We start from the raw sequence: 13983 nt of genomic DNA on the forward strand, positions 1-13983 counted from the left end.
GTGGCCCTAAAAAGCAAAAAAATAAAAATAAAAAAATAAAATACCTCTACTCTATGACTAAAAATGTCTTGGGTATTTTCTGTCAATTTTCACAGAAAGGCCTAGTTCACTGTCCCTCATCCGCTGTGGCAGGTCCCAAGGGAACTGAACTCAGCTCTGCTGTCCAAGTGACCTCATTTATAATGAGTGAGTTGCCCTTCCTTGGACAGAAGAGAGATAATCTTTCGGGTCTTTGATTTATTTGCTTCAGTGAATAATGTAGTAAAAATGAAAGTCTAGGTGTGACTTCTGCTTAAAGTTGTTGTGATCCAACTGGGATAAGATCAGTGTGAAACTCCTTTTTATATCAATTCTGTACAAAGAGTTCAAGACTGATGCTTCATTTTTTATTTCCCCTCTGCCCTCCCACCCCACCCCTGGTGATGGCTGTACCCATTTGAGCATTTCTGAGCACAAGACCCAAAGTCTTAAAACAGGAGCAGAATTCTTGTCTAAACAGTAACAGGAGAGGATTAGCTGCAAGGATAGCATAACTGTTGTGCAATAACAGAAGCCGCCCAGATCTTCTCGGTGGACAATGCATAGAAGACTTAGAATTATGGAACATCTGTCCCCCCAACCACCCCTTCCCACCCCTGTCCCCGAACCCCTACCCCCACCCCACCCCCCATTAATAGTGTTAACAAAAGCTTAATCTTCCAGTTCTAAAGTGCAAATGATTTGGGTATGACTGCTGTTGCAACAGGTCTGAACAGAAAAATGAAGTCCTGTCTGTCTATGCGATGTTTTCCAGAATATAAAAGATGAGTTCCATGACGATGGGGCCCTCACTGAGCTGGCAGGCCCCTCCATGGATCACCGGCACCAGCGCGCTGTCCAGGTCGTTCATATACTGCGAGGGAAGGGGCTGGCCATTGCTCCCTGCTTGATAGCCAACCTACACCACAGAGAGAAGGGGATGACAGGTTACTGGACAGAGAAGATCCCTCCAGAGGGCTGAGCAGGAAAGGAGGTGTCCTTTTTGGCTGCGGGCTAGACACACAGCAGGGAACCCAGATTTCTCCTCCTCTTCCCTGAACTGTCACCGCTCAGGCTATCATTTATTCACCTGGTACCTGTGAGGCCTTGGGCAAGACACTTTATCTGTTAGGGCCTTAGTTTCCCGGGAAGGGGGGCCAGGGCGCAAAGAGAGGCATAGAATGTCTGAGGAAACACATAAACATTTGGTTGTGAAGTTTAAAATGAGAAATATACTGGGTTCGACTCCTTAACACAGCAGGAAGCTATGTCACCATTTTCTGAGCACCCACAAACACGAATTCAAAGATAAGGGTAAACAAGGCCCCTGCCCTCAAAAGGCTCACATATTTAGCAGGAAAATGCTTGTTCTTAAATCGCTTTATGCGAGGTAATTTTCTCTCTAGGCAGATCATCAGTCCCATCTGAGAAAGGACTGTAACAACTACTGTGCTTCACCCTGGATGCTTAGTACAGTGCTGGGCGAGAGCTTACGGAGAAAATAAGTACCTGTTCAGGAAGTGGAGCCAAACACATAACCGTTCACATTTTCCCTGTTAATGACACAACTTCACACCAATGCAGGAGCACTGGGACATGGCACAGGGACCCAAAATTCAGAAGAAATCCAGTGAGATTAGAGTGCTAGGCCACAGGGGAGACCAGGAAAAGGAAAGGGGCACTGGCTTGTGACTACAAACAGTAACAAAAGTTACGTAAGGGAAGGAAGCCTGGCCAGCCACAGGAGACCCGAGATGATGAGAAAACCAATGGGGAAATAGCTCAAGGCCGGTCCTCTAACTAGCATGGAAGTGTTGACAGTAAGAAAGCCGTAAGGAGTGGGAGCTCCAGAAGCCAGTCAGCAGAAGCCTGCCGTAGCTGGATTAAGAAAACAGGATGGGGGGTTCTCACTGTGGCTTATCAGGTTAAGAACCTGACGCAGAGTTCGTGAGGATGTGGCTTTGAGCCCTGGCCTCACGCAGTGGGTTAAGGATTTGGCATTGCTGCGGATGTAGATGCGGCTCAGATCTGGTGTGGCTGTGGCTGCAGCTATGGTTCAACCCCTATCCTGGGAACTTCCACGTGCTGCAGGTGCGGCCGTGAAAAGAGGGAAACACACAAACAAAAACCAAGAAACCAACAGGATATGGAACAGCCTGGGACCTGCTCTCTAAAGGAGGCAGCATGATTCGCACAGGGTGGGGTTGGGAAGTCTCAAAGGGTGGCCCCGATGACATTCACACAGGGTGGCAGGTCCTCACACTCACTTCTCCTGACCCCACGCTAAAAAGAGAAAAAGTTCTTGCAAGACATTCAGGTCAGGAAGCTGGGGTTCAGAAGGCTCTGACAGAGTCTGACCAAGCAGCATATCCAGGAGTATCACTAGTCGAGGGAAGGCCAAATACTCCATCTGGTCAGGCCCAAGGTCCAGAGAATTATACTCTCTGCATTGCAGCAGGAAAACTCCCATGTCAGAAAACACAGACACTGCCCAGGGCCTGCTAAGACTAAGACTCTACCTGATCTGAGTCAAGTGTTACTCGCAGTCCCAGTTTAGTCATTCCATCTTCCTTCAGAAGCTTCAGGTGGGGACACAGAGCAAGACAAAATGCCTTGGCCACGTGCTCGGTCAGTCGGCTGTGATCTGCAGGGTCACTCAGGCAACTGTGCTGCTCATCATTTTCTAGGAAAAACACCTGTTCCCCAAACAAAAGAGACTTGTAACCCATGTCCAGGAGATGTGGGAAGAAACGCATGTGTGTGAGCACCGTGATTCCCTAGACCTGCAGGAAGACCTGACATGACACCACCAAGTCCTTGGGCCAAGAAAAGTAGGGCATTGACATCTTACATCTAAGAAACCATCTCTTACCTCTCAGAGTCTCCACATCCACAAAAGAGTAGCTGCCACCTCCCTATCTTCCCTCAAAGCCATGGCCATGGTCTTAATGGTACATTCCACTCAAAACCAGGAAAGGCTTACGTTCTGCATGTGTACTTCTAAAAGGAACTGCTAACATGTGAACAATTTTCTTAGGAAATGATCTCAGAATCTAAGAGAACAGCCCTTACGGATCGTGTGACCCAACCCCTTCATATTATTGATTACTCACAGAAAGGAGGTGATTTGCTCAGGGCCAAGGCTAGAATCTGAGCCTTCTACCTCTTATAACAGACAGGACCCTTCCCTCCACGTGGCTCTGTCACTGCTGAGGCCAGAGCTGTGTCAGTGCCTTTGAACTGAGCACTGCACTGGGTGTAGGCAGATGCACAGCAAATGTGGAATAAAGAGACCTGAGTCCCGGTCAGAAGAGGAGGGTCATGAGCAAGTCCTTTGGCTTCTTAATGCCAAATTTGCCTCTGTAAAATGGGAAGCACCTATCCTCTGTGGCTATTGTAAAAATGAAATGATATAAAAGCAAAACATAAAAGATACAGGTATGTAGGAATTCCCATCCTGGCGCAGTGGTTAACGAATCTGACTAGGAACCATGAGGTTGCAGGTTCGATCCCTGGCCTTGCTCAGTGGGTTAAGGATCCGGGTTGCCTTGAGCTGTGGTGTAGGTTGCAGACGTGGCTAGGATCCCGTATTGCTGTGGCTCTGGAGTAGGCTGGTGGCTACAGCTCCGATTAGATCCCTAGCCTGGGAACTTCCATAATGCTGCAGGAAGCGGCCCTAGAAAAGGCAAAAAGACAAAAAAAAAAAAAGAAGATACAGATATGTAAACATGCAATGCTTCTATATGCCAACCCCTAGCTTACTGCTCCGTCAGTGGCTTATGCTAAGAATACTGCAAGGGCTCTGCAGCTCTATGCCTGAGGTACACTAGTGAGAGTGGCAGCACGAAGTGACAGGAAGGGCTCCGGAGTGGAGGCAGGAGACCTCTGCTCCTGATCTGCCAGTGACCAGCATTAGGCAGGTCGCAAAGTCACACGGCCTGAGACTGCTTTCTTGGTATATAAGTGAGATGGGTTCTCTCTCTACGTCACTGGGTTACTGGGAGAAAAAAGGGGAAAAACAAAGCAAAAAGAAGGGAAGAGAGGTCAAACTACTCCATAAGAAATAAAGAGTTTTACATGTTCCAGACGCTATGCTACTCACAATATGCCAAAGGGATAATAGTTACAAAGTAAGAAAGTAAACGCATTCGGCTGCTTCTCAAAGCACCAGGACTAGTATGATAGGTAAGTCACTTGGGACAGTATCTCAAGAACTGAAGGACCAGGTTCCCATCTCTGTGTTATTAGAAATCAGCTAGCAAACTTCGGGTAAGGCACGGAACCTCTCCCTCGGCCTCAGTTACCTTGTGTGTGAAATGGAAAGCTATATGTCACAGAACCTGTTAAATTTTTAAAAAATTAAGCCTTTTAAAGGTGCAAGAAATCCTAGGGGTCTAATGATTTAATGCTTTATTTTAAAGATAAGTATAAATGAAGCTCAAAAGAAATTGAGAGACCTAGGACCTACCTATTTATTCTCAGAAAATAAACTTTATGATTTGTCTGATATGTACACATATATAGGCCCCTGCCCTGCTCCTCTCATTCCCAGGTTAGCCTCCAACACTACTTTCAAGTTAAGGAAAAATACAGTGGGGAAGAGCTTAGGAGTGGGTCAGATCTGGGTTTGAATTAGGACTCTGCCATTACTTACTTGCCATGAAATCTTGGACAAATTAGTTTCTCAGCTTTAGTTTTCTCATTGGTAAGATAAGTCTATTTTTATTTATTTATTTATTTTGTCTTTTGAAGGCCACACCCATGGCATATGGAGGTTCCCAGGCTAGGGGTCTAATCGGAGCTGTAGCCGCCAGCCTACACCACAGCCACAGCAACGCCAGATTCGAGCCACGTCTATGATCTATACCATAACTCACGGCAACGCTGGATCCTTAACCCACTCAGCAAGGCCAGGGATGGAACCCACAACCTCACGGTTCCTAGTCAGATTCATTTCTGCTGCGCCACGATGGGAACTCCAAGATAAGTCTATTTTTAAAGACTGTGTTATCTAAGACAGTTATAACTGAGTGCAGCATAATCAGCCCAGCTTTCTGAAGAATCCAGCAGAGGTGGTATGTACCCTTCAGAGAAGCACTCTTCTTGAATTCTGATGTGAACACTATCCCTAAAAGCTAGTTCCTAGGATGGGGGAGACCTCAGACTGCGGCAGGCTGAGTTTCTTGCTAGTGAGCTAAGAATGACCAGAGGGAATTGCGATATGAAAGGTAAACAGAGATTTTTTTTTTTCTTACCCTCCAGAATCAGCCCAGAATGTGTCTCTGGGCTGATCAAAAAGTTGTGCTCAGAGGGGTCACACATGCCCAAGTTTCAGCCCCTTACCTCTGTCCATCTGATGACTTTTCCATTCGCTTTATACTCTGATCCATGGAATATCTTCACACTTGTTATAGACTCCATGGACTTCCCATCTATAGGACTTATGACACTAAAACAGAAGCAAAGGAAAGAGGTGGAAGCAGCTCTTAACATTAGAAGAACCACGTATCAAGTCTTGCTACCAATTACAGCGGCCTTGTTGGTCACATCTGTGCCACATCACACAAGACGAAACTGCACAATAACATATGTGAACAGAGCTCTCAGGGAAGAGCCCACACGCTAATTCAAAGAACACACATATGAAAAAGGAGCCATGATTCCAGGGGCTGGTTCTTTGAATGTAAAGACACACTTTACTCAGGACTGCCCTTCCCTCCCTGCAGTGACCACTGGCCCCGCCCCACCCTGCTTCCCTCCCAACTCCCTCCCCCCCAGCACTCTGCACACTCCTCATACGTTTGTGTATCTGCCTCACAAGTGAACTTTCAAAGGAGAGGGAGGCATTCTCATCGCGGCACAGCAGAAACGAATCCGACTGGGAACCATGAAGCTGTGGGTTCGATCCCAGGCCTCTTGCAGTGGGTTAAGGATCCGGCATTGCGGTGAGCTGTGGTGTAGGTCACACACGCAGCTCGGATCCCAAGTGGCTGTGGCGTAGGCTGGCAGCTGTAGCTCTGATTAGACCCCTAGCCTGGGAACCTCCATGTGCCACAGGTGCGGCCCTAAAAAGACAAAAAAGCAAAGGGGAGGGAATATGATACGCTCGCCTCTGTGTGCTGTATTCCCAGTTCTGATACACTGCTTGGGATGCTGAAGTTTAATAACTGTTTTCTGATTAAAGGCATTATCCAAGCAGGATCATGAAGACAGTGCTGGTGTGAACTGATGAACAAGCATCTATCACAACAAATTCCCTTCAGTGCTACACTGTCACTCCTAGATTCCCCAGCAGAAAGGCCACACTGTATAGCCTTTTCCTCTCCGAAATACGGCCAGTACAAATATGTGGAGATACATAGTCATTCGGATGAGGACTCGAAATAACTGTTGTAAAACTTTCAAACTTTTCCTAACAATTTTCAGACTTGTTTATGTTTTTGAATCTCTGGGTGTAAAAGGTAAAATTTAACCTAAACTTGAGTATCAAGGATTCTCTTTATTTGGCTGGATTAAAATTATTTAACCAATGTTAAGTTTAATTTCTAACTCATCAGACAATGTCAAAAAACAGAGCACCCCAGGTGACTGGCACTCTTTTGAGAAAAGTACTCTGACCCTGAGGGACACGCTGAAAAACATTCAGTCTACACCCTATAGACGGAACTCCTAGACTTGAGAGCCTTCCCTGACTGATCCTTGTGCTTCTTCCTAAGACGGCACCTGCGCTGGCGGTTGGAAGAAGGGGGAACCTACTTGTTCTTAGTTACCAATAGCTTACGTCATCAGATTTTCAGATTACCCAATTTTTTTTTTTTGTCCTAATGTCCATGGAATTTGCTGTGATAGATAATACAGATGCTTGTTCATCAGATCACATTCAGCAACCTAATAACCAACTATAATAGAGAATGAAACACAAATTGATTTTGAAGTTAAATTTCCCAGGAAGATGAAAGGTTATTTGTAAAATAGGCAAATGCACTCACTGGTTTAGAAAACATTGCTTTTTTTCTGTTGTTCAATAACAAAAATTTTAAAAGCTTTTAAAAAAAATACAGCATGCCATGTTGTCAATGCCCTTGAACTGCCTTGGACAGGGACGCCCTCTCTGCCACAGCTTTGTGGCGCAGTCGACTTATCCCACCAGATACGCCTCTATGAGGCCATTCCTGAACACTGCCCTATCACCTCTACCACGTTTCCGCCTGTCTTTTTTTTTTTTAATCTTCACTGTATCCCATGGGGTTCTCTATGAGCATCTTCCATACTCTGTCGCACTAATTAATAACTATCTTCCAAACCAGGCTGAGTCACTTGTCAGCAAGGACCATGTGGAATTCATTTTTGCACTTCCAGAAGCCAACACGGAATTATTGCCTGAAGGAGGGATGGGCGAAAGCTTGATACAAAATTGATATGAAATTCAATTAATCAATTTTTTTCAGAACCTACTAAGTGCCAGTGTTGTAGGTGCTGGTGACATAGCAGTAAATAAACCTGCCCTCATGGAGCTTACATCCCAAGGGCAATATAGTAAAATAAATAAGTAAAAATATGTTAGAGAGTTATAGGTGCTCTTAAATATAATGCGGGGAGGGGCACATGCCTGAGAGGGTTAAAATGTAGCAGATTGGCCGGGGAAGGCCTTCTTGAGAAAGTGACATTTTATTAAAAACCTCAAGGCAGGAAAGGAGTAGCTCATGTGGCTGTCTAGGAAGGGAGTATAAACCGAGAAAACATAGAGTCCAAAGCTCTGAGGGCAGAAGTACAGCTGATGTGTTCAAGCAGGGAGGCAGATGGTGCTGCTGAGAGGAGGGTGGGCAGAGGGATTGTGTGAGGCCTTATAAGTCATGAGAGACTGTGCCTTTTACCCTGAATGATACTGGAAGCCAGTGGTGGGTCTTGAGCAAGGAAGTGCCATTGCTCTGGCTGCTGGAGTGGAAACAGACTAGGTTGAGGGAGGGAGGAGGCCAAGACTAGAAACAAGGAAACCAATTAGAAGGCTACTGCAATAATGTAGACCCGATGATGGCAGTAGAGGCAGAGAGAGTAGTACAATTCTGGATATATTTTAAGGTAAAGCTAACAGGATTTACTGCTGGGTCAGGTATAGAGTGTGCGAGAGAAGTGTCAAAGATGACTACAAGCTTTTGGCTTGAACCATCAGAATAGAGTTGCTATGTACTAGGAAAGAGGATTTGAAGCCCAAGGAGATGGTTTTAAGACCTATCCCCACCACTGCCAAGCCTTGTGGAGTCATTTAGCCTTTTGGTGTTTATTTACTCATCTGTAATGTGGAAATAACAACAGTTGTTACATCAAATGAAACGATATTAGTAGACGTGGTCTGTAAACCATAAAACGCTTGGCTTTTACTATTATCTCAATAACTTTAGAAGGATTGTTTTTTGTTTCATCAACTCCTTCCTTCATCCTCCCTTCAAAAACATGTACAAAAACTGCTTTAGAAATTAAGTCAAGAGGAATTCCCGTTGTGGCTCAACAGGTTAAGAGCCCAATTGGTATCCATGAGGATGCAGCTTCAATCCCTAGCCTCGTTCAGTGGGTTAAGGATTTGGTGTGGCTGTGGCTGTGGCATAGGCCAAAGCTGTAGCTCCAATTCGACCCCTAGCCTGGGAACTTCCATATGTTTCAAGTGCGGCCCTAGGAAAAAAAAAAAAGAAAGAAAGAAAAGAAGAAAAGAAATTAAGCCAAGAAACCAGAAATACAAATTCCATGTGCAAATTGTACAAAGCAGTCCTTTCTTGTAGGCAGGGCTTTCAGTAAAGTTATAAAACATCAGGATAGACAAAACCCAGAGCCTGGCCCAGAAGGAAGCGCCGCAGCGGGGAAGTTCAGCGCCTTTACCCCTTGTTGACGTTCTTGTCGTCATCCACCCACTGGATGTGGATGTGCTCCTGGGGCTCCTCCGCATCCGCCTTGCCGCAGGTGATGGTGAAGTCCTTCATCTCCCGCAGAGCCTGCCTCAAGGCATCCATGTTCTCCGCAGTGATCTGGACCATGACGCCATCTGAGAATCAGCACCAAGATAATACAGATGGAAGCAGTGCAAAGCCAGGGCGGGGAGATAAGACCCCTTCCTGGCACCGAGCAAATCCCTCTAGGGTTAAATGTAAAACTCTGCTCTGCCCTCTAAAGCTGACAGATGCAAAGACGTTTTGCTCTTTGAGCTGAACCTCTTACTGGTTGAAGGTGTTACAAAGAGCAAAGGCCAAGATGGAGTCTGCTTAAAACTCCTACCTATGGATTTCACTTCAGGCACAACTAAGAGTTTCTCGTGAGACTGTTCAAAGGGAAAACTTACGCACAGTCGCATCCCTCTTCTGGACTCACAGAGAGCATTCTGCTCCTGTTTCCACTGTGACACTTATCATGCTCTAATCATATCTATTTCTTTGCATTTCTGTCTCTCCCACTGTCCTATGATTGCATACAGTGAATGCCCAGTGTTTGTTAAATAAATCACTGGGAAGGGGAATAAATTCATGTACTGACTAACAGTAAGACCAACCTACGCATACGTTTTACCTGGGCTATCATATAGCCAACAGATTATAACTGTTAGGGGCTGCTACATACCCAAGTCAAAGGCAAACACTGAAATTGAGGGTGAAAGTTGTCACATGCTGAGCAATTAACCTGCTTTGTTAATACAAAATTTTGTCAGGTGAAATAATTTCTGAAGAGCATGACTAAAATTTTCATAAATGGGCAACCAAGTGCTCTACTGGCACATTTAGTGAAACATAAGAGCTAAGAAATTCCTAACCCGAAGACATAATTTAAAAATATAATTACTCTGCATTTGTAAGGATCTGTGTCCATTTGAATCATCACTTTGACAACATTTAAAGGGTGCTTTTTAATCATCTTGTCAGGATAGATTTCAAATGCAGTCAATACTTGATCACACAGGCATTAATTAGTCGCTAAGACCAAACAACTACTTAACACCTAGATTTACTAACAATTTCTTAATAGCATGTTCTGCTCTGCAGTTGTGACATTTAGCTGTGAAGTATTAGCATGCTTTGTTCTTCGCTTTCAGCTTTATTAAGTTTACCAATAAAGGAGATCAAAATCAATCTCTATTAACATACACAAGATTATCTATGTATTTCAATGAACACAATGAAATCCACCCTCAGAAGAACTGCTCTTCAGGTGCTGGAGTGAGCTCACGTGGAAATGAAAACCTGTCACTGCGGGTACGGATTGTATTTTCCGGAGACGACCACAATACCTCCTGTCTCACGTGCTTTCCTACAATGCTACTTTCCCATTTCCCCACCGAGAAAGAGTAAGTCCTCAGCCCTTGAGCAGGCTTTTGACCACCTCCAACACTAGAGTATGGTGGAAGTGACACTGTAGGACTTTTGAGTTTGGGTCATAAAAAGCAATGAGGCTTCTGCCTTGTGCTGGACACTTGTGCTTGGAGTCCCGAGCCACCGTGTAAGAAGTCCAACCATCCCAAAGCTGCATGCTAAGGAGTCCAGTGTGCAAGGACTCCAGGGACTACTTCTGGTCTTTAAATCATCCCAGGACAGGCTCCAGATACATAAGTCAACAAACTTTAAGATAATTCTAGCTCTCAGCCATCAAGTAACAACCACCCTTCAGGCATTCCAACTGAGTCCCCAGACATCACTGAGCAGGGTCAAGCCATCCCTACATTGCCCTGTCAAGGGCAGATGCAGAAGAATCAGTGAGCACAGTAAAATAGCTGTTTTAAGCCATCAAATTTTGGTTTAATTTGTTATGCGCCAAGAGTAACCAGACCAAAATACAGTGAAGAATAATTGACAAAGACAATAAATAGTATGCCCATTAGCCTTTCACTGATTTTCATTAAACTAACTTTTGTCAGGATATGTGTCCTATCTAATTATAGCAAACCAGCAGCAAATGCATCATTCTGTACACCAAATGGTGACTGCAGCATTCTCATGGATAACAGGGGCTGAAATTCATCTGCATATTTACAGATTCGCACCCAATGATATATTTGAACTCAGACTACGTCCCCTTGGGTACCTTATTCCAGAGCTCTGAAAAGCTATCTCTTTCTCTCTCTCTTTTTCTTTTTCTTTTTCTTTTTTTTTTGGTATTTTTTTGTTGTTGTTTTTATAGAATGATTTTTTTTTTCCATTATAGCTGGTTTACAGTGTTCTGTCAATTTTCTACTGTTCAGCAAGGTGACCCAGTCACACATGCATGTACACATTCTTTTTTCTCACATTATCATGCTCCATAAGTGACCAGACATAGTTCCCAGTGCTACACAGCAGGATCTCATTGCTAATCCATTCCAAAGGCAATAGTCTGCATATATTAACCCCAAGCTCCCCATCCACCCACTCCCTCTCCCTCCCCCTTGGCAGCCACAAGTCTATTCTCCAAGTCCATGATTTTCTTTTTTATAGAAAGGTTCATTTGTGCCACATTATTAGATTCCAGATAGAAGTGATATCACATGGTATTTTGTCTTTCTCTGAAAAGCCATCTCTTAATTTTTATGTTGGTGTCCCATGGTATTTCTACCACTTATTTCCTTCTCTGGAGAGAAGGCACCCTTATGGTAGTTTTAATTACCTGTTGAGTGAGATGCTACTGAATAAACGAGTCAGAAGTCTAACGCCAAAGTGTCAAGGCTTCCATTCATGACCCTTGTATCATTACGACTGTACTAAGGTACATGCAGTAACTCATTCGTTACCTTCCACAATACTGGACTTGGCAAGATATCCCGACGAGGATTTCAGAGCACCACTGAACACAAAGAAACTGGCACCAGTCACTAAAATAGCAACGGAAAGAGTTTAGTGAACAAAGACTTGGAGATGGAGGGATTGAGAATAATAATGAAGTATTTGGTAGCTGGGAACTCCAACCACCATCATATAGAAAATAAAAAACACTGACTCTATACACCGCCATATGCAAGTAACCAATAATTCAAATGCTAACGACAGCTTAGAGGCTGAGGTGCTAAGACACACTCCCCCATTTTGTTTTGCTTTTCTTTCAATCAAGAAGCAAAGAAATCTTAGTGGTCAAGACTAGGGCTTGGCCTTCAGCTTGTTTTTGTAAATAAAATTTTATGATTTTATGGAACACAGCCATATCAATTTATTTATATATAGGGTCCATGACAGTTTTTGAAGTATCATGCCAGAGTGTTGACAACAAAAACCACAGGCCTGCAAAGTCTAAAATATTTATTATCTAGCCATTCCCAGAAAAAAGTTTGTTGACCCCTGATCTAATTCACTGTTATTTTATTTTATTTTATTTTATTTTTATCTTTTTGTTTTTTCTAGGCCTGTACCTGTGGTATATGGAGGTTCCCAGGCTAGGGGTCCAATCGGAGCTGTAACCGCCAGCCTAGGCCATAGCAATGAAGGATCCAAGCTGAGTCTTTGACCTATACCACAGTTCACAGCAAAGCTGGATCCTTAACCCACTGAGCGAGGCCAGGAATTGAACCCATGTCCTCATGGATGCTAGTTGGGTTCCTTAACTGCTGAGCCATGAAGAGAACTCCTCTTACTTTATTCTTTTAAAAATTTTTAATTTTTTTAAATTAACTTTTTTGGCTGCACCCACAGCATGTAGAAGTTCTTGGGCCAGGGATCCAACCTGCGCCAGAGCGGTGACCCAAGCTGCTGCTGCGACAATGTCAGATCTTTAACCTGCTGCACCACAAGGGAACTCTTCATTGGGTTTTTTTTTCTTTTTAGGGCCACACCTGGGGCATATGGAAGTTCCCAGGCTAGGGGTTGAATTGGAACTACAGCTGTTGGCCTACACCACAGCCACAACTACAGATCCAAGCCATGTCTGTGATCTATACCACAGCTCATGGCAACACTGGATCCTTAACCCATTGACCGAGGCCAGGGATGGAACCCACATCCTCATGGATCCTAGTTGGGTTCATTAACCACTAAGCCATGACGGGAACTCCCTCATTGTTTTTTTCAGATCAAATATGTTTTGAATATGGAGATTTGATTGCCAAATAGTTTTATTTACCAAGTGGAAATATTAAAAAAAACTATCTAAAAGACAAATAGCTCTTTATAAAAGAAAGAATATTTAATTACATTTAGGTTTATGAGAACTACACTATAGGAGTTCCCACTGTGGTACAGCAGGCTAATGATCCAGCGTTGTCTCTGGTAGCTCGGATTTGATCCCTGGCCCAGGAACATCCATGTGCTGCGGGTGGAAAAAAACAGGAACAAAAACAAAAAGTGCACTGCACTGTTTTATTTCTCCACATCTTAAATTGGCCTGAGCTATTTCCACTTCCCACCCGTTGGCCCTACAGTATCTCTAATGGGTGTGTCACCCACCTTTGTCAGAGACTCCTAGTGACGGGGAGCCCACAACAGCACAAGGCGACCCATTCTATTCTGGATAGCTCTCAGTGCTACCGAGTCTGCTTTCAAACTGAGCCCCAGTCTAGATCCTTATAACCGTCACCATTAATGCTGGTTTTGGTCTTTCGCAGCTACAGAGAATAAGCTGAATCTTATTTCCATGTAATAGAAAAATCTTAAAAATAGACAGCTATTTTTCATCCTCTTTCAATCTAGACTTTTCCAGGTTAAACATTTATACTTTACTCAAGAGTTTGATTTTCCAAACTTCTCATAGGCTGTCAATCATCTTCTGAAGACCCTCTAGTTTTATCAATCGATATCACCAATTACATTAATGCTATTCAGAACTTATTCAAATATTCTAGATATGATTTTGCCAATAGAGAACACAGTGGATTTATCATCTACCTTGAGACCGCATATTTGAATATATATATGTGCTAAATACCTTTTATGAAAAGGTAAAACAATCTGCTTAAACTTGTTTAACACAGGATTTCCCAGTCTAATATAATAAGCAAAACTTTTATTTATTTATGTGAATATTTAAAAA

At 43.7% G+C, this 13983-nt stretch overlaps 1 protein-coding gene across 2 annotated transcripts in view; it reads right to left on the reverse strand.

Annotated features, from left to right (window-relative positions):
* Positions 1 to 323: 323 nt before the first annotated feature.
* ZFYVE9 (zinc finger FYVE-type containing 9) overlaps positions 324 to 13983 on the reverse strand; it is a 188831-nt gene continuing 175171 nt past the window's right edge. For both annotated transcript variants that reach the window (XM_047789117.1, XM_047789116.1), the window contains 5 exons: positions 11759 to 11839; positions 8890 to 9052; positions 5362 to 5467; positions 2538 to 2714; positions 324 to 937 (listed from right to left, as the gene is read on the reverse strand). In XM_047789117.1, the coding sequence (XP_047645073.1) occupies positions 776 to 937; positions 2538 to 2714; positions 5362 to 5467; positions 8890 to 9052; positions 11759 to 11839 (689 nt within the window). In that variant the 3' untranslated portion in view covers positions 324 to 775. The remainder of the gene's footprint in view (positions 938 to 2537; positions 2715 to 5361; positions 5468 to 8889; positions 9053 to 11758; positions 11840 to 13983) is intronic.

The sequence above is a fragment of the Phacochoerus africanus genome, chromosome 8 (assembly GCF_016906955.1).
Source record: "Phacochoerus africanus isolate WHEZ1 chromosome 8, ROS_Pafr_v1, whole genome shotgun sequence".
Taxonomy (NCBI): Eukaryota; Metazoa; Chordata; class Mammalia; order Artiodactyla; family Suidae; genus Phacochoerus; species Phacochoerus africanus.